The 26875-nt window shown below is 52.6% G+C and overlaps 2 protein-coding genes across 6 annotated transcripts in view; one reads left to right on the forward strand and one right to left on the reverse strand.

Annotated features, from left to right (window-relative positions):
* matn4 (matrilin 4) lies at positions 1 to 13413 on the reverse strand. 2 transcript variants are annotated; one of them, XM_037252531.1, is made up of 18 exons: positions 13195 to 13413; positions 10464 to 11962; positions 9894 to 9987; positions 9113 to 9288; positions 8827 to 8985; positions 8531 to 8762; positions 7945 to 8067; positions 7512 to 7634; positions 7024 to 7146; positions 6782 to 6892; positions 3491 to 3502; positions 3151 to 3273; positions 2917 to 3014; positions 2637 to 2768; positions 2078 to 2261; positions 1382 to 1528; positions 1186 to 1290; positions 1 to 522 (listed from the first exon to the last, which is right to left on the reverse strand). In XM_037252531.1, exons 2-18 carry the CDS (start codon positions 10530 to 10532, stop codon positions 464 to 466), a joined length of 2070 nt encoding a protein of 689 aa, XP_037108426.1. In that variant the 5' UTR covers positions 10533 to 11962; positions 13195 to 13413; the 3' UTR covers positions 1 to 463. The 2 variants fall into 2 exon arrangements, with proteins under 2 accessions (XP_037108426.1, XP_037108425.1); XM_037252530.1 differs by lacking the exon at positions 7945 to 8067 and having other exon boundaries at positions 3491 to 3507; positions 6787 to 6892; positions 13195 to 13410.
* The window catches only part of LOC119123422 (recombining binding protein suppressor of hairless-like protein), a 21931-nt gene continuing 7063 nt past the window's right edge, over positions 12008 to 26875 (forward strand). Inside the window, exons 1-10 of one of the 4 annotated variants that reach the window (XM_037252539.1) lie at positions 12008 to 12272; positions 13145 to 13223; positions 15559 to 15660; positions 15771 to 15954; positions 17142 to 17331; positions 17620 to 17757; positions 18646 to 18761; positions 19896 to 20036; positions 20172 to 20330; positions 20617 to 20720. In XM_037252539.1, coding sequence (XP_037108434.1) covers positions 12215 to 12272; positions 13145 to 13223; positions 15559 to 15660; positions 15771 to 15954; positions 17142 to 17331; positions 17620 to 17757; positions 18646 to 18761; positions 19896 to 20036; positions 20172 to 20330; positions 20617 to 20720 — 1271 coding nt within the window. In that variant the 5' untranslated portion in view covers positions 12008 to 12214. Of the gene's footprint in view, positions 12273 to 12302; positions 12390 to 12411; positions 13224 to 15020; positions 15324 to 15558; positions 15661 to 15770; positions 15955 to 17141; positions 17332 to 17619; positions 17758 to 18645; positions 18762 to 19895; positions 20037 to 20171; positions 20331 to 20616; positions 20721 to 26875 lie in introns of those variants that run through there. The other 3 variants (XM_037252538.1, XM_037252540.1, XM_037252541.1) reach the window with 3 other exon arrangements.

Raw genomic sequence — 26875 nt, forward strand, 5'->3', positions numbered from 1 at the left:
TTCGCACACCAAGTGGTTTATTGGTGTCTGTCTGGTGCGTACAAAACGTGGAAAAGCAAAATATCATCCAAATGTTAAACGAGACATCTGTGTCTTTGCCGACTCCGCCCGCATTCAAACTTCATCGCCAACATTCCTTTTCACGATGGCAGCCCAAGTCCCGTTGAAAGTCCGAATGGTGGAGCGGCGGTGGTCACTCCAACTAGGAAAAGGAAATTGTCAGAGCCACAGAGGCACTTCCCGTCCTTCCAGAATGATGAGCGCTACAAACAGTATCTTGCTGTTTTTTTGCTCTCATTGACTTGTTTGTTGCTCTTAGATGGGTTGTCCTCATTGCCCTCGAGGTCGTTGGTGTGTTGTTCTTGCTGTCGCCGCCCTTCTCGTTGATCTCCTCCTTCATCCCGTCATTGTTGTTCGGCTTCTCCCTGTCATCATCGATGTCGTCTTTCCGCGCGCGCCTCACTCACTTCCTGTTAAACAGCCGTCGCTCCAGCTTCTCCAGTCGGGCACTCACGGCAGCCAGTGGACGCCTGGACGTTAAGGAGCAAACGCTTCGCGCTCTTCCAAACAGTCACGCCCTTGATCGGACTGAGCGAGCGTCACAGCCCCGGCTTGTGCCTTCTTGCGCTTCCCTCCCAGCGGCGTGAAACGCGAGAGGAACGGGGCCACCTGAGGAGGGCTTTTTGGTCATCTTTGCGTAGCGACTCCCACGTGCATGCCAAGGGCCGAAAGCCCGGATCAACGGTGTTGTGTGTCACATCTTGGATTGGCTGGAAACGCTGAGCAAACGAGGTGGAACGTTAACAGCAGCAATTTTGGAGATGGGGCAGATTCAACGCTTGACATCCACGTCTCCGAGACTCTCCGGTCTTGGGCACGATCGCACAAGTCTGTGTTTCAGACACCCTCACTCGATTGGACTCAACCCACGTGTACGGTGGGGATTTTGCAATGCCACCGGATGTCTGTGTGAATTCGACACACCGAGTGCCGGCGCTATCTACGGATCTACTGTGCGAAAGCCAACAGCGACTCCGCCAGGCACTGTGTGAAAAGCACGCCTTGCTCGACACGGTAAATGTCCAGTGGGATGCGTTTGACTGCTCGGTTACAACTGATGGTGGTGGTGGTAGGGGGTGGGGTGACACGGACACGCAGCGTGGCTTGCCCGCGTGGAAAGGATATGCGAGTGTGTGACGCGCTCCAGGTTGCTGACGGTGGCCTGCTGGAACTCCACCAGGTTCTCGCAGGCACACGGGTCCTTCACCTCGATCTCACCTTGACTTTCCTCTGCGGACGGCAACGCAAATCAGTAAGGAAATCAGGCCAACCTTCTCACCGCCACTTTTACGTGTTTTTGTTCCTTTGCTTTTTTTTGTACCTGGACACACGTTGAGGTTGAGCGCGATGGTGCTGATGGCGTTGAAGTCGGAGGCGTAGAAGAAATGCTTCTCCAAAGGTTCCGAGGCGATCTCGCGAAGCTCCTCCTCCAAGGCTTTGCCCACGCCCACCGCGTACATAATGATGCCTGGCGGCGAGCCCACGTCACAAAGTCGGCATCCAGACGCGATTCGGGCCAGGCGAAGGCGGCGCCAAGGGCAGACGCAGCCAAGACGCAGCAAACTGCCAGTGGGAGGCAGAGCAGAGCGGGAAGAGAGCCACGAGCAAACGCAAGCTAAACGGGAACCAAACGAGCGAGCAAACCGGAAGCGGATGGGAAGAAAAGGCCAGAGGAACTGGCAGTCGACGGTAACAGGAAGCAGGCAAGCCAACAAAATTTACGCAGGCAAAAGGCAAGCAAATACTGCGGGAAGCTCAAGCCTGAAGGAAAGTGGGAGTGGACGTGAGACCGTCCAGGACCAAACGGCAAAACGAAACGGGAAGCCAGCAAGAAAGGAGACGGAAAGAGGAAAGGAAGAGGTGCCGAAGACAGGAGGCGGTAAAGAAAGGAGGAGGCGGCAAAAAAAGGAGCTGCCGTAAAAGAAAGGAGGAGCCGGCAAAGAAAGGAGGAGAAGGCAAAGAAAGGAGGAGACGGCAAAGAAAGGAGGAGGCGGCGAAGAAAGGAGGTGGCTCCGACCGGCTTGTTTGGCCTTCTTGGCGAAGTCGCTGATGTCGTCCTGCGAGCGTCCGTCGGTGAAGACTAGGCCGATCCTGGGAATGTTGAGGGCTGGTGCTCGGGCGCCTTCCGTCTCTGAGAAGCTGCTCTCCAGCATGTGCTGCAGCGCCAGGCCCGTCATGGTGCCCTTCTCCATGTACGGCATCTGCACGCGAAGCACACGCAACTCAAGAATAGGTGTCCTGTCTCCGTCCTACCCCGGTCAGCCTGTCTGTTTCTGTGCCCAAATGAAGCTTTGCCGCTTCGTGTCTCCATGAACTCTGTCTCCCTGTCCTCCTTTCTTCATTCACACTCCATCCATTTGAGCGTAATGTTACATTTACTGCATTATTTCGAATGCACTTCCAAATAAAAGCCTTTGCCTAATCCTTACAACCGATTTTCTTTGAGACGCGCTCAATTAGGACAGGCGTCACTCTCTGTGTACGCGTCAAAGTTGTCTAAAAGACTTCAGGGCTGGAGACAAGCGGTTGCTTTTTAAATACAAGGTCTTCCTTTTAGTCCGAAAGAGGAAGCGGACCTTGTTGACAGCAGCTTTGATGTCGTCCACGCTGTGGAAGCGGTCTAGCGTGAACTCGGTCTTGACCCGACTGGAGTACTGGACCAGGCCCACCCGGGTGCCGTGCTCCGACACGTCCAGCGTGTCCACCACCTGACGGTGGACAGATGGAAGAAAGGAGGAGGGAAAGGAGGAAGGAAGGAAGGAAGGACAAAATCACCATTTGGGACTTGGCATTCTGCCGACGAGCGCTCCGTCCCCACTCCTGAATCATCAGATGATTCGGGATCGTGGCAGGCACCTTATTGACAAACTTCTTGACCAGCTCAAAGTTGTGAGGGCGGACACTCTTGGAGCCGTCGATCAACAGCACCAGGTCCATGATGGCCGACTTGCACGCTAAAAGGCCGTGACCACAATGTGACTGCGCTGTTTGCATTTGTGCAAGTAGCTGCATCTTTGTATGTCAGTGTGCATGCATGCATGGATTGGAGTGAGTGAATGAGTGCGTCCATGCCGTAGGGTGCCGCCTTACTTCCGCAGCTCTTGCCGTCCTCCTGCAGGAGTTGCCCATCGGGACACAAGCAGTAGTACGAGCCCGGCGTAGTCACGCACCGATGCTCGCATCCGTGATCCGGCAAATCACACATGTCCAACTCTGCACACAAACCAAGCGCATGTGTCAGAGCAACAAAAGGCACCATACAAGAAAGATTTTGATGAAACCTTCCAAAACAATCTGTTCAAATGAAGGAACAAAAGGTAGAATATCAAATGAACATGCAAAGGATTTTTTTTTTAAAGGCAAACGGGCAGCACAAAACAGCGCAACGGGCCCAAAGGCGCAAAGATGCAAGCACTTGGACAACACGTACGCGCGCACGTCCGCTTGCATGCACTCTGTCCATGCATATCCAAGATGGCGGCGCCCCTGTTGGCCGCGGCCGCTACGGGTCTCAGCATACGACGAGGATATTCACAAAATATGTCGCCTAGGACACTACAAACAACTCAAAGTTTAGTTTATCCATCCAGTAGATTAGCGTATGATCGCCAGCGCCTGCTGGAGGTACGGTCATCGAGTGTTTTCGGACACGTAGCCACAACTACCCTAGTCTGTTTGCGTAGCCTCGGAGTGCTCAGGGCGCTAGCCCCAGGAGCTCACGACGCAGCGGGCTCGCCGGGCAGCACACGCCGGAGGAGGAGTAAGCGTAGGCGGTGTGACCGGCGGCGAAAGCGCGGCTGTCGAGGTGGGCTAACGGCTAAGCTGAGAGCTAACCCCTACAAACCGCCGCTTCCATCCATCTTCCTCTCCAACGTCCGCTCGCTGGATAATAAAATGGACCATCTAAAACTGGAACTCTCTTCAAAGAGGGAAGTTAGAAACTGCTGCGCTCTCATCCTGACGGAGACATGGCTGAACTCATCAATGCCGGACAACGCCGTTAGCCTGGAGGGGCTCGCTACATTCCGCGCCGACAGAAACAGCGAGCTAAGCGGTAAATCCCGAGGAGGTGGGCTGTGTGTCTACATCAACAACAACTGGTGCAAAAATGCTAGATCTGTCGCCAGCTTCTGCTCTTCGGACATCGAGCTTTTGACTGTGAACTGCAGACCCTTCTACCTGCCCAGGGAGTTTACTGTTGTTAGCATCACGGCTGTGTACGTGCCTCCTAGCGCTAACACTAAAGAGGCCATGAGGGTTCTCTACCGGACAATTAGTGAGCTGCAATCCACGCACACAGAGGGGGTTTTCATCATTGCTGGGGACTTCAACCAGGCTAGCATGAAGACTATTCTCCCTCATTTTTACCAACACGTGGATTTTCCAACTCGGGGAGAGAACACTCTGGACTTGGTTTACACCAATATAAAGGATGCATTCAGAGCAGCCCCCCGCCCCCACCTCGGCTCTTCAGACCACCTATCTGTTATGCTAACCCCTGCATACAGGCCCCTGCTGATCAGAGCAAAACCCACAGTGAAGCAGGTGAGGGTGTGGTCTGAGGGGGCCATGGAGGCACTCCAGGACTGCTTTGAGTGCTCTGACTGGGACATGTTCAAATCAGCAGCAACATATGACAATCAGATCAACATTGATGAGTACGCCATGACTGTGTCAGCCTACATCAACAAATGCTCCGAGGACGTCAGCACCACTAAGAACATCATCACCCGAGCCAACCAACGACCCTGGATGACTGAGGATGTACGTCATACGCTGCGAGCACGGAACTCAGCCTTCAAGTCTGGCGACAAGGAGGCACTGAGGACAGCGAGAGCCAACTTGAACCGTGCCATCAGGCTAGCGAAGCGAAGCCACAGTCGGAAAATTCAGGATTTTTTCCACGACGCCAATAACACCAGGAGTATGTGGCAAGGCATACGGGCGATCACGGACTACAACTCACCCTCCCCCCCGGTGGGTGAGGTTGATGCTGACTTCCTAAATGGTCTAAATAACTTCTTTGGGCGTTTTGAGGCACTAAACAGCACTCCGGCAGTTAAAACTGTTCCCCACCAGGAAGAGGAGGTCCTCTGCCTTGACTCAGCCGACGTGTGGAAGACTCTGAGAAGAGTCAACCCACGTAAGGCCCCAGGCCCCGACAACATACCTGGGCGGGTGTTCAAGGAATGTGCAGGCCAGCTGGCTGGTGTCATCACAGACATTTTTAACATCTCGCTGGACCAAGCCAAAGTGCCAGTGTGCTTCAAGGCTGCCTCCATCATTCCGGTGCCGAAGAAACCTCAAATCACCTCATGGAATGACTACAGACCTGTGGCACTGACTCCCATCATGATGAAGTGCTTCGAAAGGCTGCTCAAAGATCACATCGTCTCCAGACTCCCCCCAACATTCGATCCGTTCCAGTTTGCCTACCGGCAGAACCGCTCCACTGAGGATGCCATCTCCTCCGTTCTTCACCTGAGCCTGGCTCACCTGGAGGAGAGGAACACCCACGTGCGGTTGCTGTTCCTGGACTTCAGCTCAGCGTTTAATACCATCATTCCACAACATCTGGTGGAAAAACTGGAACACCTGGGCTTCAGCACCCCCCTTCGGAACTGGCTGCTAGACTTCCTCACCAACAGACCTCAGTCAGTCCGGGTCGGACAGAACACCTCCGATGTCATCACCCTCAGCACAGGCTCCCCTCAGGGCTGCGTCCTGAGCCCCCTGCTGTTCACCCTGATGACACACGACTGCGCCCCCAGGTTCACCACCAATCACATCGTGAAGTTTGCAGACGACACAACGGTGGTGGGCCTCATCAGGGACAACAACGACCTGGACTACAGAGAGGAGGTGGAGCAGTTGGTGGGCTGGTGCAGAGAAAATAGCCTGATCCTGAATGTGGAGAAGACGAAGGAGATCATCGTCGACTTCAGGAAGAACCAGCCTCACCACGCTCCACTGATCATCAACAGCTCAGCTGTGGAGGTGGTCAGCAGCACTAAATTCCTGGGAGTCCACATCACAGACGACCTCACCTGGACTGTGAACACCACAACACTGGTCAAGAGGGCACAGAAGCGCTTGTACTTCCTGCGGAGGATGAGGAGAGCCCACCTGCCCCCACCCATCATGAGGACGTTCTACCGAAGCACCATAGAGAGCATTCTGACAAGCTGTCTCTCGGTGTGGTGTGGAGGTTGCAGCGCCTCCGATTGGAAGAACCTGAGGAGAGTGGTGAGGACAGCAGAGAGGATCATCGGGGCTCCTCTTCCCTCCATTCAGGACTTGTCATCCCAGCGCTGCGTGTCCCGAGCCCGAAATATTATCAGTGACCCATCACACCCCCACCATGGACTGTTCTCCCTGCTGCCCTCTGGGAAGAGGTTTCGCAGCATCCGCTGCAGGTCCACCAGGTTCTGCAATAGTTTTTTCCCTGCTGTCGTCAGACTGCTGAACATTCAAACGTAGCATTCCTCTGCACACTTGTAAATACTGTTTTTGTCTCCTGCACTGTTCACATACTTTATCACTGCTGCACTTTGTACTTTATAATTATCTTATCTCATATTTTTATATAGAATGTCACTTTTTTTTTAACCAGCCGAAATACCTCTACATTGCTGAAAGCCGTATGCAACGAAATTTCGTTTTGTACACACCTAGTGTTGACAAAATGACAATAAAGTTCTGTCTAAGTCTAAGTCTCTAAGCTTGTCGGCGTTGAGCGTAAAGCCCGGCTCGCAGTCGCAGGTGAAGGCGCCGGGAGAGCTCACACAGATCTGCGCGCAGTCGTCTTTGGCTTCGTCACACAAGTCGATGGCTGCAACGCACACCCAGGCGCCAAGAAAACATACGCTTGACTTGAGCTTTGGACAAACGGCAAGCGGCAACTTACCTGTCAAAAAGTAAAATTGTGCCAAAAGGTGTTTGAAAGGAGTATGTTTGTCTTACCCTGGCAGGCGGCGCCGTCGTCCATCAGCCGGTACCCGTCTTTGCAGCGACACCGGAACCCATTCAGCACGCTCACACACTCGTGCTCGCACGTGCCATTAGCAAAGGAACAAAAGTCCAACACTGAGCCACACACACACACAGACACACACACACACACACCACAATATTTCAGGAGGCGGCAACACACTTTTGGGAGACCTGCATGTGGACAAAAGCATTGGGACAGCTTCCGGAACTGCCCGCTTTCGGACAGTCAAAGGACGGAGGGAGGGAGGAAAGGTGGTAAGGAGGAAAGAATTAAGAAAGAAAGGAGGGAAGGGCGAGGAGGAAGGAAGGGAGGGAAGGAGGGAGGAAGGAAGGAAGGAAGGAAGGAAGGAAGGAAGGAAGGAAGGAAGGAAGGAAGGAAGGAAGGAAGGAAGGAAGGAAGGAAGGAAGGAAGGAAGGAAGGAAGGAAGGAAGGAAGGAAGGAAGGTGATGTGGCCTACTGCTGCACGTCTTGTTGTCCTGCTCCAGCGTGAAGCCCTGCTCGCAGTCGCAGGTAAAGGCGCCCGGAGAGCTCACGCAGATTTGCTCACAGTCGTGTTTGCCTTCAGCACAAAAGTCGATGGCTGCACACAAACACACACACAAAATTGCCGTAAAAGGACATTTAAAATATCAAACGTCTTCATCTTCAATTTATCAGATCAATACGAGTCCCACCTCAATGTATTCAGACCCCCGCCCCCGAAATCAATATTGACAATTAGGGCAATATTTTGGCAACAGAAAGACGGGAGTGAAACGTTCATTTCATCAAACGATCACGTTCAGCAGATGTCGACTCAAAGGTCCAAGTCATCTTTGATTTTCGGAGGAGACTGACGATGACGATCGCGCTCGCTCGCCCTCGTTTGTTCCGCCGTCGTCATGGCTCACCTGTGCAGCTCTTGCTGTCGTCATGGAGCGTGTAACCGGGCAGGCAGAGGCAGTGGAAAGAACCTGTAGCACTTTGGCAAATGTGCTGGCAGCCATGCGGCGACTCAATGCACAGATCGGGACCTGCAAGGCTGCCGTCGCAGTCTCACCACGGCACTCTCACGCATCGCGACATGGGCTGTCTTTTGTATCCATTCATGCTATCCTGCTTAAAGTGTCGCAATGTGCAAATGTCGCAAAATATCATCCTGATTCAAATATTCTCTGCCAATAAGGAAAGGATATTCTCTGCCAATATTGTAGGCAGTGTTGCCAAGTTGATTTTGGTCTCATGGTAGGTATCCTTGTCAAAATCTCACTGTGCCTCAAGTATATGACAATGCTCCATGTCATATCTTCATGGAATATTGTGAATTTTTCCTTTGTCTTTGTGAATGAGTGAGTGTATCGACATTGCGTGCTTGTTCTTGTCATGTGACCATTTCAAGTAACGCCGGTCAGGAGGAATGGTTCCAAATAGAATACGGCAAGAGCGACGTCAACGTGGAGCCGGAAGATCTTTGACATCTGAGGACAGCTCACCCACCGCAGAGTTTATCCTGGAACTGAAGTCCAAACTGGTGGATGAGGTCAAAGGTCTCCACCAGGAAGACGTGGTCCTTGAAGGGCGGCGACGCCATAGCCCTGAGGGACGCCATGTCGGCCCGGGCCACGCCCACGGCAAAGATCTCGATGCCTTTCTGGCGAGCCTCGGCCGCCACCTCTGCTACGCGGTCCTGAGGACGGCCGTCCGTCACAATCACCACCACATTGGGCACCTGTCCGAGGGGAGGGACGTCATTAGCGAGGCGGGCGGGGGGTTGTTGTGCATGAGCGTCTCACCCGGGGCCTGTCGCCTTGCGGCGGGCTGAAGGCGTTGTCCATGACGTAGCGGATGGCCAGGCCCGTCATGGTGCCCTGCGCCAGCGGGACCACACGGCGGATAGCGTCCACCATGCCAGACATGCTGTCGTAAGAGTTCAATGAGAACTCGTTGCGAACCTGCAAAGACCCGGGCCGGGCGGAAAATTTGCACACCGCCACAAAGGCAAAATCCCCGGTAGACCCAAACGTTCGTGCTCGCTTGTTGCCAACATCCAAAATGAAGAAGAACGAGTAAGCGCCAAACCTGACTGGAGTATTGGACCACGCCCACTCGGGTGCCGTTGAGCCCGATATCCAGCGTGTCCAGGATGTCGATCATGAATTTGCGCACGCTCTCAAACTCGTGAGGGCGGACGCTGCGCGAGCCGTCAATCAGGAAGACCAGGTCCGCCGGGCCCGACTGGCACCTGTGCTCAGAACCTGTGGCGAGACGCAATGGGAACAAGACTTTGTTTTCAACACAGCAATAGTGTCACCCGTTGGCACGCCGTTGCGATTGCCAGGCAAACACGAAGTTGCCAGAGTACCGCCGTCAAAGCGGCGGCACGCTGGTGCGGCCGTTGTCGTTTTTGTCCTTATCCAATTTGTGTGACTTGATCACAAGTCGCTTGATATCGCTCCTAACACTTTTTGTTGTGATGTGTGGGTGCCCCTGCAGGCTCCTGTGATACAACCGGGAAGTGAAGGGACGGATCGAGGAGGATGCGCTGACTGATGTTCAAGTTTTGACTGGTGGGTGCCATGCACGCTCATCTCAATGTCTCACTCTGCACAGACTCAAGCCCTCTTCCCATACATGTGTGTATGCCGGGGGGCGGTCTTCAATGGCGGTCCATGGGTTCCGGTGTCCTGGCCCTGCTGCTGATTCCAATGATGGGGATCGGTGATTTGGCTTCTGCAAACCTCGCCTCAGGACTCGAAGACCGCCATTGAAGACCCCCGGTGTATGTCTGTAACTCTAGCTACTAAGTGTCATCTATCATCATGTACATGATCAATATTTGAAGGTCGTCATTTGTGCTGACCTGCTTTGGGCCAGGCAATGGCCACGGCCGCCATGCCGAGCAGCGCCATTGCCACGCTTGCACCCGCACGCCTCATTGTCACGGTGACAGCCGACTGCAACACAAAGAGTCATCTGAGTTTTGTGCAAAAGTATTGGGACAAAAGTGGGAAGTGCAAAGTGCTGAAAATGTGGCATTTGGGGAAAAATAAGAGGTCATCTGCATTTGGACAAAAGTATCGCGACACCTGACCAAAATCTTGGGCAAACATTTGGACAAAAGCATTTCCGGATGGCCTCGTTATATCGCGAGCAAGTTCTCAGTATTCAACCCGGAAAAATGTTTTGGGTTTTCCACTAATGATTAGAGGGGCTGCCGGAGGATTCCAGACAAGGACGGCGAACATTCCGGTCTCGCCCCCTTGTAAAGGGGAGGCTGAAAACAGCTGGCGCACGGCCACACGATGTCAAGGCTGGAAACGTTCCCGGCAGCCAGACGCGCGCGTGTCTATGAAAACCACGTTTGGCATAAGCCCCACTCGGATGCTTGGTTTCACACTTGACTGAGATGTGGAGCGAAAATGCCTTTTACCTCATGCGTGTCTTTTCCAAGCGTGTGCTCCAGGGTGCTCCGGTTGTAACCGTTGCTTTCATTCTTCATCTGACACCACACGTGTGTACGTGTGTGCGGAGCACAAAGAGGCCTTAGTGAGGTCCCCCCTCCCCTTCCTGTCTGTGCTACCTTCCTGCTGAGCACACTCACACATTCATTTATCGTCAAAGACAATCTTTGAGTTCCCCCCCCTTAAAAAAATTCCAAAGTCAGCGGCTTCGGCGGGGACTCGCTCCCAATGTGCTGCAGAGGAGCTTTTTCCAATGGCTACAGGTATTGTTTGATTGGGGCATGAAAGTCATGCAGTCATGGTTTCATATCAACGTGGTCCATGATATGAAGAGACGTTGAGGAGCACCAGCTTCATCCTTTCAGCCTTCAAGTCAGCGACATGCTTTGCTTGATACAAATGCCTGATTACCGGTGAGCGGCTCCCGAAGCCGCCGCAGTAAACGCTTTTGCAACTGTTGGCCCGTTCCCCGCCCCCGAATCATGACAGCGGCCTCAAGGACTGAAAGAATGAACACGACGCTCCCTGGCAGGGACTTGAACGTGCAGAAGGGCAACCTCGTCCAGAAAGTCAAGCTTTTGATGAATCGCGGACGACACTCATTTCCGAAGAGGCACTCTTTGCAAAATCACCAATCCAAGAAGGCGGGCAAGCGCAGACGGAGGAGAAGGGACCGTTGTGTTCTGGGTGGCGGGGTCAGAGGTGAGCGCCGTTTGTTGACATCGGCACGAAAGGAGTCAGAGCGCCGACGCCAAAGCTTTGCATTGAGTCCTCAAAGGCCCTGTTGCCTCCCAACTCATTGAGGAGCGACTTTTTGTTTTGCTTCTGGATTGGCACCTGTTTGTGCTCAGCGTCCTTCTTTTGCAATGGGGTTCAGGTTTGGGTTGGTCTTGTCTTTTTGGTTTGGATTGTGATTCTGGTTCGTCTTTGTCCAGTTTGTCAATCATTGTTCTAGGTCTGCTTCCTGGGCAGAGTTGCATCCTATTCAAGTTTCATCGCTAACTTCCGCTTTGAGTCTCGTTTAGGGTCGGGTTTCGTTCGAGTTTTTCTCGTTGCGGCGGTTCTATTTTTGCATTGGGTTTCTCTTTGCTCTGAGTCTCGGTTCCCCTCAGTGTTCCTGTTTGGTTTATGATTGCGATTGTGGCGTCGCGTGCAGGCGCGCGCCAGCTTTTTGGGCACTTTGTGTTGTTTGTTGAGCTCTTTAAGCTAACTTCCGCTGCGTTGCCGTGGCAACGCGGCTCTGAGCTTTGCGGGGGCAGGACTTGTTCCTTCCACGAGGGGCCGCTCCAAACGTTCTTCTCCGTCGTCACGGAATAGTTGGCAAGGTTCCCGGCCGGTTGTGTTTGACCGGAGGCAACCGCGTGAGAAGATGACAGCTGACCATCTAGCATGTGTTTGCACAAAGGCACTTGTGCACGCACTACAAAGTCACACACAAGCATGTGACACACACAGGCGCACACACCCTCTTGCATGCACAGTCAAACAACACAAACACACACACACACACACACACACACACACACACACACACACACACACACACACACACACGCACACACATTCACACACAGTCAAGTTAATGATCAACGACAAAGCAAAGACACGAGAGTGAGACGACAAGAAGGAGAAGAAGAAGGAGAAGAAGGTCTTGACAGGAGGCAGCAGAAGCGCGAGATCCTGTTTGTTAGTCGTCTTCTTCTTGGTGGCGACGTGCAATATGAACGTGGCCGCCATGGTGGAGCAGCTGGCGGCCGCCATGGATGACGGACGCCAAGGTGGGATGGCGCGCCTGCCGCCGCCCGCTCTTCCAAATGTCTCACTGAACGTCTTCATGAGTGTCTCGCTGCGTGCTTTTATGATAGTTTCACCGCGTGTGCGAGCTTCGACCCATCGTGAGTAATAGGAGGCCTTGTTGCATGTGCATGTGTGTGCGCGTGCGCACGTGCATGGCCGTGTGTGTATGTGTCGTCAGACTAAGGTCGTCACCTCAGGGTCACCTCGTGAACTCAACGGTGGAAAAATGCAAAAGAATGACAGCTGAGTAACAATTGTTTTAACCATTGCATCATCTGTCCATCATCTTTGGGATTCATTAATGAATCACATAAAAAATTGCAGATCATTTCATTCGTTTATTTGCATTTGTTTATGTGGATTATTTTTTCTTTTCAAATTGACGGTGCAGAAAACGCATCACCATAAACCGATCATTCAATTCCTGATATGGGCTGTACCATTGGCCAGAAAATTAGCAAAAATATTGCCGTTGTCCACAAGTAGCTCATTTTGAGGAAAAGCAGAACAAAAGATCACGAAGAAAATAGGAGAGGATCTACAGCTCAGAGGCTGAAATTGAGGTGATTTAAACTATTCGCCAATGAATGAATTATCCAAATGCTTGTGAATTGATTTGAAGTTGTCTATGAATAGATGAATTGACTGTTGAGGTCAGCTCAAATGTTACTGAGCGGCATTGTCTTTAGCGCTCTCATAGCGTGCATGGGCCGATTTTTTTCTCACCTACCGAGGCTTAACCAAGACAAAGACTTGGAATTAGCTGTTTCTCTTTCTCGAAGGGATTCAAGAGATTTAAGAGATGCCAGCAACAAAGTATAGCGCAGCCACGTGGTGTTTTCATGTGTTGCAGGAGTTTCCCCGCATCGGTCAGCTCGCGTCCAAGCCGAGGAGGTCACTCACCTGCTGGACGACCACGTGGGCTGGGACAGGTGAGACGCACGCGCCTGGAAAAAAGGTCCCCTTCCGCAAGTGCACACACACACACACAGGCACGCGCTTGCGTGCTCTGGCTCAGCTTTGCTCGGAGGATTTATCCGAGCGTGCAGCGGCGGTGCTCTGCGCTTGTGCTGGAATGCGGCGGCAGCTGGGGGCCACGCACGTTTATAAGAGCACGTGACCCACCCTCTGCCCCCGCGCGCCCACACGCCCCACCTTGCAAAAAGACAGCAGCTCAACATAGTTGCTCTCTATTTCGCCACATCTCACAACAAAGAGCAACTTGTGAAAAAGAGAAAAAGTGCAGTAAAGCGAAACCCATGCGAAATGCAGTCCAACATGAAAGACTGATGCGAACATATTTATTGGACTCCGTTCACAATCCCCCCTGAGTAAAAGTCTTTTGGATTTACATTGAAAAAAAGCAAAGATGGACTTTGGTTGCACGCCCATTCAAATCATGCTTCAACCATGTGACTCTGATGTAATTTTTGTGCAATGTGCATATTGGCAAAACACAAATCTCAGAAGTCACAATTGCCAGAGATTCATGATTTTCTGGTTTTGTTTGGGTTTTCCTCCCAAAACATGCACCCTTGGTCATTCCATGGGTGTGTGTTGTTATTTTTGCAAATGGTTTGAAAATGGCTTACTTGCTGTTTGGGAAGCGAGGACTCAAAAACAAGATTGAATTGAAAGGAAACAATAGGCCCTGGTGGTCAAGGAAAACTAAAGAAAGAAGAGTTCAAAACAACAGACAAACATCCATCCATTTTCTGAACCGCTTAGTCCCCACGGGGGTCGCGGGAGTGCTGGAGCCTATCCCAGCCGTCAACGGGCAGTCGGCGGGGGACACCCTGAACCGGTTGCCAGCCGATCGCAGGGCACACAGAGACAAACAACCATTTGCACTCGCACTCACACCTAGGGACAATTTGGAGTCTTCAATCGGCCTACCAAGCATGTTTTTGGGATGTGGGAGGAAACCGGAGTGCCCGGAGAAAACCCACGCGGGCCCGGGGAGAACATGCAAACTCCACACAGGGAGGGCCGGTGGTGGAATCGAACCCGCACCCTCCTAACTGTGAGGCGGACGTGCTACCCAGTGCTCCACCGAGCCGCCACAGACAAACAAAGGATCCAAATAAACACTCGCCAAAACAGACTCGGACATGACTCGATCGGGAGCGGACAATAGCGAGGTGTGATATCAGACATAACGCACGGCACAAAGCGCACGAAGACCCAACAAGGACAGACCGCATAGCAGACGAGCTGACAAGACAGCGAGGAACACTTAGACAAGACGCAGGAGCTGATTGGGGGCAGGACTGAGATGGAATCGAGAACCCAACGTTGAAGAAAAGGAACGACAAAGCAAAGTCTCAATCAAAGCCAACATGCTCTCCTGAAAAGGAGCTGCAACGTTTTGTCCTAATTTGGAATGCCTAATTTGAAAGCCAACACGTGGCCTACCTGCGTGCTTTTATGTGAAAAGTACCATTTTCTTCTGACAAATAGCAGAGAAGCCAAAATGGGCTTTTCAACAAAAGCAACAGTTAGGACATCTTTTCAAGGCGTTGCCACTGGCGCTGCTGCCATGTATTGTTGCCGTTGTAAGCCATTTGGGCCAGCGCCACTTAGTAGTCTTTGCTGGGATTCTGGCCGTCCCATTTCTTCCTTGACTGTCCTGCTGTGAAATAGCTAACCTTTCACCCTTCGGGAGGGGAAGGTCTCATCTGGCACCCTAGTGATTGAGTCCATGCACGCTTTGAATTGTCCACTCACAGACCGCAACAATGTCCATGCAGCATCCCAGCAGGGCTCGCTCCCGTTAAGAGTGCAAAGGTCAAGCGGGGGTCCACGTGTGTGTGTGTGTGTGTGTGTGTGTGTGTGTGTGTGTGTGTGTGTGTGTGTGTGTGTGTGTGTGTGTGTGTGTGTGTGTGTGTGTGTGTGTGTGTGTGTGTGTGTGAGAGTGCGGGAATGTTCCAAGTGGACGCTGACCGAAAACAGCCCAGCAAGTGCAGTGGACAAAACCTTCTTGTTTGGGTTCCCAGCGCACAACGACGTGCTTGGATGACTTTGCTGCCGAGGTAGGAATGCCCTCCGCCACATCAGTGGGACACAAGTTAAGTCCGGGTTCATGCCAGCTCAATACAATTTACTTTTCACGATTACTCTTCACGATTTACTTTTCACAAACCCCACCCTCGAGTGAGAAAGCGAAATCAATCGGGATCGCAGGCAGCCATGCAGTTGCCATTTGCCGCTTGTCATTCCTTTGTCTATCTTGTTGCGACCGACTAACGAGAGTCTCGGCCCGATCAGACGAATGGCGTCGGCTTGCAGAGCGCGTGAAACACTCCAAGCCCACAGCGTCGTCATCCTGCACACCAAAGTTGCTCAGAAGTCGTACGGCAACGAGAAGAGGTCCGCACACGCCTGCACGCACTCACGCATGCACCGTGTCGGCCGTGTCATGCAGTCGTGACCTCCAATCGCATGCTCTGTTTGTGTCCATTCATTCGCGTCTTGTTCAGGTTCTTCTGTCCTCCTCCCTGTGTTTACGCCAACATGCCGAGGCCGACGCGTGACCTCCTACAAGCTGAAGGCCTTGCTTTAAACGAGGGGACGGACGGCGTGCATGGCTACATGTGCGTGGACAGCGCCACGCTGACTCGCAGTGACACCCACAAGCTCAACTTTGAAACACTGCCCAACAAGGTCAAACATTTTGTGTCCTTTCGCGTGTCCCGTCATCTGTTCTCTTCATTCGTTTGTATTCGTTGGTGTCATTCCTGTGCTTATGTCTCCATTGGTGGTGGTCGTATGGCTTCATGTCATCCGCGTCTATTTCCGTGTTCATGCCCACTCGACTTTCGCGCCTGTTTTCATGAGCGAGGTCAGTGATGTTGCCGGCATCATGTCAGTTTGTCTGTTCATTGTGTCCGTTCAAGTCAAAAGTTAAAGTTAAAGTCCCAATGATCGTCACACACACATCTGGGTGTGGTGAAATTTGTCCTCTGCATTTAACCCATCCCCGTGTGATTTTGATCCATCCCCTGGGGGAGAGGGCAGCAGTGAGCAGCAGCGGTGCCACGCTCGGGAATCATTTGGTGATCTAACCCCCCAATTCCAACCCTTAATGCTGAGTGCCAAGCAGGGAGGAAATGGGTCCCATTTTTATAGTCTTTGGTATGACCCGGCCAGGGTTTGAACCCACAACCTTCTAGTCTCAGGGCGGACACTCTACCACTAGGCCACTGAGCTGGTAGTTGCTATCAGGGTGATTGGAGAGTGCTATTCCGTTCTATTTGCGTGTGTCAAGTCCCTTCATCGGGGTCACATGCCAAAAAACAACCTCTGAGTTGATATGATGAACCTGAGGCGCACATCAGCACCATGCGAGCATGCAGCTGGGGGTGTGGTTATAAGGTCGTTTTGTCTCGCAAAACTGTCTTTGTTCCTTTCTTCACTTTGTTCACAGCGTGGCACTTTAGCGGGGACACAAATGGGCAGCAAACACATATAAATGTGTTCACGTCCCACCAGAGATGGTAGCGACACGCGGCTCACGTCCGTCACGTTGCAACATAATGAAATAGTCAAGGATGTTGCCAATGTCCAAATTGTTCATATTAATGATGTTGGCAACATTAGTGCCCACAATGTGCCTAGCCAATCCCTCGCCTCCTTTTAGAGTGAAGAAAATGGCATCAATGATGTTAGCGATCTTCGCCATGTGATGTCCGTGATGCTGGTCGCATGTTACGGTGATGTTAGTCCCTGCAGGCCACCATGCAAATATGAACTAGATGTCAGCAATGTTGGCTATTCGTGGCGCATTTTGCGCCATTAGTGCTGTTAGTCTAATTGACAGTGCTCACGTTTGTCTCACGTGACTTTTGCAGACTGGGATGTTGGCATGCGCCAAGTCTCTGTTCATCTCAGACCAGGACAAAAGGAAACACTTTCGTCTCATACTCGGGCTCTTCCTGGAAGTGGGCTCGGTCCGACAGGAAGTAGGCTCCTTCCACAGCCGCCCAATCAAAGTCATCTCCAAACCGTCGCAGAAGAGACAAAGCATGAAGAATGCAGACCGTCAGTACACACCACTTTCTACATCTCTTCAAGCACTTCTCGTGTGTCCTTCAATGTACGTGTTTTGTGTGTGTGTGTGGGGGGGGTGTGTGTGTGTGTGTGTGGTGGGGTGGGGTGGGGGTGAATGTTTGTATGCGTGTGTCCACGTTTATGTGTGTGTGCGTGTGTGTGTGTAAACCCGTACATCTGTGTGCACATTTGTTTGCGCCCGTGTGTTGGGTGCACATTTTGACGTGTGTGCGTGTGTGTGCTTGCGTTTTACGTGCGCATATTTGATCCGTGTTCCAGTGTGCATCTCTGCGGGTTCCCGTGTGGCGTTGTTCAACCGCCTGCGCTCTCAGACTGTCAGTACTCGCTACCTGAATGTGGAGGGCGGGTCCTTTGTCGCCAGCACCCGACAGTGGACTGCCTTCATCATCACGCTCGGTGTGTTCGCCGTATCAGCAACGTTAGCCACAGTAGCGAGCTTGGCCACGTTGGCAGCGTGCTGGCGTGACCAACGTTGCTATCATGTTTATTTTCCCACGTGCTGCTTTCTTAATCCAGGTCAGCCCGCTGAGAACAGGTTTTGCCACAGCCTATTTAGTTGGCAACAATGCACCTCAAAAACCACATTAAGTACCTAGCCAAGATTTGTGTCAGCAATGTCTGTGATTCAGCAACTTCAAAGAGGTTAGCAACCTCTGTGATGTCCCGCATGTAGTATATCGAAGATGGCGACATTTGCAACCGGCTTGGCGTCACTCGCGATGTGAGTCAAATCTTTGCACCTTTCACGACAGGCATATTAGCAAGGTCAGTGATTTTGGCGGCATCAGAGATGGTAGCAACAGATGGATAAGAAAGCGAGGGGAGGAGTGAGAGAGCAAGGTAAGAAGGAAATCAAGATGAGAAAAAGGGCTGTGAGGGAAGGAAGCAAAGGACCTGAAGAAGTCAACGACCACCCAGCCTCTGTGTGTGTGCGTGTGTGCGTGTGCGTGCATTTTGCTACGCTTCGTGTGCGAGTGCAGGTGTGTTTGTTTTACTCCAACTTGGGACCACCCGGCAGCACCGTGAGGCTCGTCCGCTACTTCTCAGTCAACCCCTCTGTCACTCCCTTGCAAACAAACAAAGCCAACGCACAGGACGTGCCATGTGGCTCTTGTGCATGCTCAACTTAGAAATGCCTCTGAGTGTGTGTGTGTGTGTGTGTGTGCGTGTGTGTGTGTGTGTGTGTGCGTGCGTGCGTGCGTGCGTGCGTGCGTGCGTGTGTGCGTGTGTGTGTGTGTGCGTGCGTGTGTGTGTGTGTGTGTGTGTGTGTGTGCTTTTGCGCAGTGGAGGAGCAGCACGCTGAGCATCAAGGTGACTTTGTGCTGAGTGAAGGATTCGTCTGTTACGGTTCTGTGGTCCAACTTGTGTGCACCGAGTCTGGACTCACTCTGCCCCCCATGGTAACACATACTTGCTTTTGTGCTAAATGTTGATGCAAGTCTGGCATATGATGAACTGGGCAGCCACAGCCGTTGGAGAGGCCCTTTTGCCCAGGGCTCTGATTTCCTTTGAGGTGTATTTTCAAGGCCAAGCCATCGGCTCGCTACGACAACCCTGAAATACACATCGGCCGAGTGTTGGACGAGCAGAAAGAGCCAGGGCTGCATTTGCGCCGTCCACGTGTTGACTAGCCGTGGCGTTCAAAGGGCTCAAGTCCTCTTTCCCCGCTGGAAGGAATGCAGTTGAAAGGAATCAGGTCCAGTCCCTCCAAAAAAACAAAAACAAACGGCCTTTTTCGTGCACGATCCTCGAGTGCTTGATTCATGGTTCCAGTCCTCGAGAGTAAAGCTCTCATTTCACCATATCAAAACGTGACTGATTCTAAACGATTGGGAAGCATTCCCTCCCCCCCGCTCTCATGTAGACTCGGTATTAATTTTTTTGTCACACACACACAGAGACACACACACACTCATATGCGGGAATCAAACTCACAGTGTCGGCACATAAGACAGGCAAGTGCACCCCTACACCAGGGGTGGGCAATTCCGGTCCTTGAGGGCCGGTGTCCTGGATGTTTTCTATGTCACCCTGTTGCAACACACCTGATTCAAATGGTCAGATTATTAGCAAGGTCTGCAGAAGCTGGATAACAATCCTGATCATTTGAATTAGGTGTGTTGCAGCAGGGAGACCTATAAAACATGCAGGACACCGGCCCTCGAGGACCGGAATTGCCCACCACTGCCCAACACCGTAGCGACTCCCTTGTGTCGGTATTGTTGCACCTCCCATATGGTGACGCCGCCAAACGACACCAGGCATTTCCAGCCATTCAAAGCAGTCCACGAGTCGTCAAAGTGATGCCCACGCGCCGGTGAAAAATTGGGACCCGGGCGACGCTAAGCGCATGTTCGGCCTGTTGTGTTGTTGTGGCCTATCAAAGTCAAAGGTGAAACCAAAGGCGCAGCCAGCTCTTCTTGCCTCCTCACTTTACAAAGACAGATTCTGAAAGCCGCATGAAAAATGAGCACAACAAGAGCGCGTTTTGTGCAGCTTGACCGGCCGGTGCCGACGTGCATTGTTGTCCTCAGGTAATCCGCAAGGTGAACAAGCAGCACGCCGTCTTGTCGGTGGACGAGCCCGTGTCGCAGCTGCACAAATGTGCCCTGGAGATGGGCCGCGCGCCGCCGGCCTACCTGGCCGTTGCCGACGACGCCGTGGTGCTGCACCAGGTGGCCGCCCGCCTTTCCTTTCAGCCACCGCTGGAATGTAGAGCTGCTTTTCCCTCCACTTGTGTGACATGTTACGCGGCGCTTTGTGTCCGGGAAGGCAGAGGCAGTAACTCCGCCCCCGCCTTACCCCCGCAGGCCACGCCCGGCGCAACACAGCCGGGCCGAGTGTCGCTGAACGATGGCTCGTGCTGGACCATCATCGGCGTAGAGGTGGTGGAATTCGCCTTCTGCCAGGCGGACGGCGCCTGCATCCAGATGCCCGTCACGCCTTTTCCTGATGTCAGCGGGCTGGAAGTAAGTCGGACGCTTGCTCGGAAATAGGGCCGTAGTCAGCATTCACCGGCCAGATCCCGACGCGTGGCTTTGCTCCGTTGACTTGCGTTGTCCCTTTCAGCATCTGTCAACCCTCTTTTGTTCGTCCTTTGGTTTCCTCGAAGCGTATCAATAAGACATTTCTTCATCCCGTGACTACATTCAGCCGTTTTTTGTTTTTTTGTCTTTGTCACTGGCCAGCGAACCGCGAGTAGTTCACATGCATTCATTCCTTCACACGACTCTCCTCCTTCTCGTTGCGTCCAAGCTCAGCGGCGGCGGCTACGCGGCTACGTTGGAACTGCGCGGCGAAAACCTGGGGCCTCACCTAAAAGTCTGCTTCGGCTGCTGCAAGGCCGAGACCGTATTCAAGTATGCCCACCACTACCCATGCTGCTGCCCACAAATGTGTATGATCTATGCCCTCATCAGCAAAACTCATGAAAAGATGCTATATAAAATTGGAAGCCATCTTTTTGTCCAGACTAATCCATCCATCCATCCATCCATCCATCCATCCATCCATCCATCCATCCATCCATCCATCCATCCATCCATCCATCCATCCATCCATCCATCCATCCATTTTCTTCCGCCTATCCAGGGTCAGGTCGCGGGGGCAGCAGCTTTAGGAGGGACTCCCAGACTTCCCTCTCCCCGGCCACTTCATCCACCTCATCCCGGGGGATCCCAAGGCATTCCCAGGCTAGCCGAGAGACATAGTCTCTCCAGCGCGTCCTGGGTTGTCCACGGGGTCTCCTACCGGTGGGACATGCCCGAAACACCTCCCCACGGAGGCGTCCAGGAGGCATCCTGATGAGATGCACGAGCCACCTCATCTGGCTCCTCTCAATGTGGAGGAGCAGCGGCTCTACTCCAAGCCTCTCCCGGATGACCGAGCTTCTCACCTTATCTCTAAGGGAGAGCCCGGACACCCTGCGGAGGAAACTCATTTCGGCCGCTTGTATCTGGGATCTCGTTCTTTCGGTCACGACCCATAGCTCGTGACCATAGGTGAGGGTAGGAGCGTAGATTGACCGGTAAATTGAGAGCTTTACCTTTTGGCTCAGCTCTCTCTTTACCACGATAGACCGGTACAGAGTCCGCATTACTGCCGACGCTGCACCGATCCACCTGTCGATCTCATGCTTCATCCTAACCTCACTCGTGAACAAGACCCCAAGATACTTGAACTCCTCCACTTGGGGCAGGATCTCATCACCCTCAACGCCTCGGCTGCGCCTAGAAATTCTGTCCATAAAAATTATAAACAGAATCGGTGACATAGGGCAGCCTTGGCGGAGTCCAACCCTCACTGGAACGAATCCGACTTACTGCCGGAAATGCGGACCAAACTCTGGCATCGGTGATACAGGGTCCGAACCGCCCTTACCAGTTGGCTCGGCACCCCGTACTCCCGAAGCACCCTCCACAGAACTTCCTGAGGGACACGGTCTAACGCCTTCTCCAAGTCCACAAAACACATATGGACCGGTTGAACGAACTCCCATGCCCCCTCGAGGATCCTGCCGAGGGTGTAGAGCTGGTCCACTGTTCCACGGCCAGGACGAAAGCCACACTGCTCCTCCTGAATCCGAGGTTCGACCTCCCGACAGACTCTCCTCTCCAGCACCCCTGAATAGACCTTACCAAGGAGGTTGAGGAGTGTGATTCCCCTGTAATTGGAACACACCCTCCGGTCCCCCTTCTTAAAGAGGGGAACCACCACCCCAGTCTGCCAATCCAGAGGCACTGTCCCCGATGTCCACGGAATGTTGTAGAGGCATGTGAGCCATGACAGCCCCACAACATCCAGAGCCTTTAAGAACTCCGGGCGGATCTCATCCACCCCTGGGGCCTTGCCCCGAGGAGTTCTTTAACTACCTCAGTGACTTCGACCCCAGAGATTGGAGAGTCCCTCTCAGAGTCTCCAGGCCCTGCTTCCACAATGGAAGGCGTGTAGGTGGAATTGAGGAGGTCTTCGAAGTATTCTCCCCACCGACTCACGACGTCTCGAGTCGAGGTTAGCAGCACGCCATCTCCACTGTAAACAGTGTTGACGGTGCACTGCTTCCCCCTCCTGAGACGCTGGACGGTGGACAGAATTTCCTCGAAGCCGTCCGGAAGTCATTCTTCATAGCCTCGCCAAACTCCTCCCACGCCAGGTTTTTTGCCTCAGCAACCGCCGAAGCCGCGTTCCGCTTGGCCACCCGGTACCTGTCAGCTGCCTCCGGAGTCCCGCAGGCCAAAACGGCCCGTTAGGACTCCTTCTTCAGCTTGACGGCATCCCTTACCACCGGTGTCCACCAGCGGGTTCGGGGATTGCCGCCACGACAGGCACCAACGACCTTACGGCCACAGCTCCAGTCAGCTGCCTCAACAATGGAGGCGCGGAACATGGTCCACTCGGACTCAATGTCCCCCGCCTCCTCCGGGACGTGGGAAAAGCTCTGTCGGAGGTGCGAGTTGAAGCTCTTCCTGACAGGGGATTCTGCCAGACGTTTCCAGCAGACCCTCACAGTACATTTGGGCCTGCCAGGTCGGACGGGCATCTTCCCCCACCATCGGCGCCAACCCACCACCAGGTGGTGATCAGTTGACAGCTCCGCCCCTCTCTTCACCCAAAACATGCGGCCGCAAATCCGATGACATGACTACAAAGTTGATCATCGAACTGCGGCCTAGGGTGTCCTGGTGCCAAGTGCACACATGGACACCCTTATGCTTGAACATGGTGTTCATTATTGACAATCCATGTCGAGCACAGAATTCCAATAATAGAACACCGCTCTGGTTCAGATCGGGGGGGCCGTTCCTCCCAATTGCGCCCTGTCATTGCCCACGTGAGCATTGAAGTCACCCAGTAGAACACTCAGCATCTCACTGCTGAGTGTCCCATTTAAGATCTTGGAAAGAATGATACACAGCCGCATAGAGCCAGTGGTGGACTCACAACTCCCACGGGAACAAGCTGGTTTCTGTCGCGGAAGGTCAACAGCAGACCAGATTACCCTACTCTCCCAAGACATCGAGAACAGCTTCCAGGATAAGGAGAAAGCTGGAGTGGTATACCTGGACTTAACTGCCGCATATGACACCGTGTGGCACCGGGGACTCCACCTGAAGCTGCTGAGGACCATACCGGACCGACACATGGTGCAGTTCATTATGGAGACGCTTTCCAACCGCAGCTTTACTCTCCAAACCAGCAGTGGGCAGTGCAGTAGGCTCCGTAGACTGAGGAGCGGGGTACCGCAAGGGTCAGTTCTCTCACCAACACTATTTAACATCTATATATACGACCTACCGGACACAGCATCCAGAAAGTATGGCTATGCAGACGACCTTGCCATCATGCTGAGTCGACCAACGTGGAAGGCGACGGAAGACGGCCTGAATGAAGACATGTGCACCATGGCAGCATACCTTCAAAAGTGGCGTCTCCAGCTCAGCGTTGGAAAGACTGTTGGTGCATCATACCATCTCAGCACCAGGGAAGCAAGGAGAGAACTGGCAGTGAGCATTGAGGGCAAACGCCTGGAGGTTCAACAAGCCCCAAAGTACCTTGGCGTGCGTCTGGATCGGACCCTATCCTTCAAACAACACCTCGAAGATCTGAAGGCAAAGGTGACATCCAGGGTTGCACTGATCCGCCACCTTGCTGGAACAACGTGGGGAGCCTCTGCTAAGATCTTGCGGATATCAACCCAAGCGCTGGTCTTCTCTGCAGCAGAGTGCTGCACTCCAGTTTGGAACAGAAGCCCCCATGCCAAAAAAGGTGGATGTGGCAATTAATAACGCCCTCCGAACTATAACAGGATGCCTGAAACCCACCCCTGTGTCCCTCCTGCCTGTCCATGCGGGAATAGCGCCGGCCAACCTTCGGCGAGAGGCTGCCACCCTCGTTCTCGCCACGAAGGCAAAAGATAACAACTGGCACATCCTGGACAACACTACAACAACTCCAGCTCCACCAAGCAGACTCAAGGCATGCCACCCCTACAACTTGGCAGCACAAGAGATGCTCAATTCCATCTGTTAGGGTAGTGCTCACTCTAACTTATTTTGCAAGAACCACACTGGAGACAAGTTAGTCGTTTCAAACACCTGCAGGCGGAGAGTTCACTCGTCGCTGTGCTTACAGCGATGGTCGAATGAAGTCTGAAGTCAGGCCTCATCAGGTGCATATTTATTGAGAAGAAACACAGTGGGGTTGAAAGTGGGGGTGTGAGAACCCAGGAAGGGGTGAAGACGCTCCCCTGCTGATCAAAGCATAGCAGGGGGCCTTTTACGACTTTGTGGAAACAAAGCAACTTTGATTGCTTCCTCTGCAGCTAGTCAATCAGGTGAAAATATCTTAGCACTTTGGTCTACTACTTTGGTAAGACAGGACAAGCTAGGTAAATTATTACAGGTTACATTCCAACATAATCATACGATGAAGATATTCTGCAAACCCTAACATATCCCCCCTGTTTTATCATATGAGTATGTCAAACCCGATCAATCAAACATAAGAAAGAAAATACAATGACAGCAATAATTTCCAGTGAAGACGAGGCATTTCCCTCAATGCTCCAGTCCAAATTTTGTGTGCAACTGAAAAACCTGCGGCCAGATTAAAATGCAGGAAAAGAGTTACACGGCCCCTCTGCCTTAGGCGACCAGAATGTTACCAATAAAAAAAGAAAAAGAAAAACACAGAAACAGTACGTCATTGTACCCATCACTTGCCAGGCATTTTCGATGGTCAAATCATCAAGTTTCTGTAAAAGAATGCTGAGCTAAACAGCATCTACGCAACCCACGTCTCGCAGCACATCATAGTCATCACATCCGTCATCTCTGAGAAGTTGTATATGCACTTGTGCCACGGTAGAAGACACAAACCTTGTCACAGCAGACTTCAAACACGGGATAACACAGGTCGTAAACAAGCACAACAATACCAGCACAGCAAGCACAGGCGTCACAAGTCTCAACAGCAACTGCCACCACGCGCCAGAGAATAGCCATGAAAAGAAATCCCATTGATGTGGGATGTTATCCTCCGACATGGCCTGCTGCAAATTCCTCAGTGAGTTCATGGCTTCCTTGATGTGCGTGTCGTTATCTCCTGGAATGTATGTGCAACAGGAAGTCCCAATGATGTGGCACACACCACCTTGTGCTGCCGTCAACAAGTCCAGAACCATCCTGTTTTGCAAGACCATTAGTCTAATAGCCTGGATCTCTCTATTTTGTCCATCATCGACTTGCAGTGAGAGGTTCACAAAGGATTGAAAACGATAGTTCAGTGTCTCGATGAAGAGAGATTGTTTTCCAACTCCGATCCAAGGAAAAAGCGCATGAACAACTTTGTTTCCGACAGGCCATATTTTATGGTCGTCCGGAACATTTGCACCCCAGACAGGGTCATGGGGGTCAAAGGTTGTAATCGCCCTGCGGCGACGTCCAGAAGAGTTGTGTGCTGTCGTCAGCTGACGATGTTGAATCCTGTAGGTGTGGTCTGTCACCCACACTGGTGCACACACTCCTGTCCAGTTGGCGGGCAGCATCGGATAAACCTTGTGACCACAAAGCCACCAGCCGTTCTGTATGAAGTATGTTCCGTTTGATGGTGCAGCCATGTTGGTCGGAGAGCCCTCACCACCTGAAATGGCTCTCTTATCTTGACACTCAGTGGCGATGTCCAAAGCTCCCATCCAGTTCCCTCCTGGAGAGCAGTCTCTGTCAATGCATTTGTGGGTCTCACTTCCTTGGATGTAACACGTATAGTTCACTCCAGGTGGCCGGTCTGTGAAGGCCACCTGCGGCAGTGTCCGTCCTTTAACAGTCACATTGAGATTTGTCCAGAAAAGCTGATCACAGGTACCTTCCGCAAGTCCAGGGCGGGACGGGTCGGCATCACTGACTGTGACAGCACGGTGTTGATATCCAACTCCTCCCATGGATGCCATGCATTTCGCTTCAGTGACATTCATTGCTCTGGCCTCCAAGTGAACTTGTGTGGAGGACGGAGGGAGTTTGGAACACACATAGCAGCCCTCCTGTGTGTGCGATCTCACAGTGAATTTGACGTAGCGGTACCACGTGTTGGTTTCGTATGGGTTTCTCGGGTCCCATGACCAGTCCTCAAAGTTCTCATCGTGTGACCATCGTTTTCCACGGTCAACATTGTCACTTGGTCTGTTCAGTTGAGTCCATAGACCATAGCACGCTCCAGCCACAACGCAGCAGAGGATCCATCTGGCATATGGAGCCCCGTTGCTACTAGGATGGCAGAGACACCGGGACATCCCCTCGCCTAGCGGAGTGGGGATCGTTGTTTTCTTCACCAACATTGAGACGTCCCACCCTAAACGATAGGACTCCTTTGAAGTTAGTCTTCCCCACCACTCCGAATTAGGGGTCCAGCACTCTCTGCAACTTGCAGTGGCTGAGGTGAATCCAGCTTGGCCGTTCAGCTATCTTTACTGCGGTGGGGGTAGTCAGCAGGACTTGGAATGGTCCCTCCCACCGTGGGC

This window comes from Syngnathus acus, chromosome 5 (genome assembly GCF_901709675.1).
Source record: "Syngnathus acus chromosome 5, fSynAcu1.2, whole genome shotgun sequence".
Classification (NCBI taxonomy): Eukaryota; Metazoa; Chordata; class Actinopteri; order Syngnathiformes; family Syngnathidae; genus Syngnathus; species Syngnathus acus.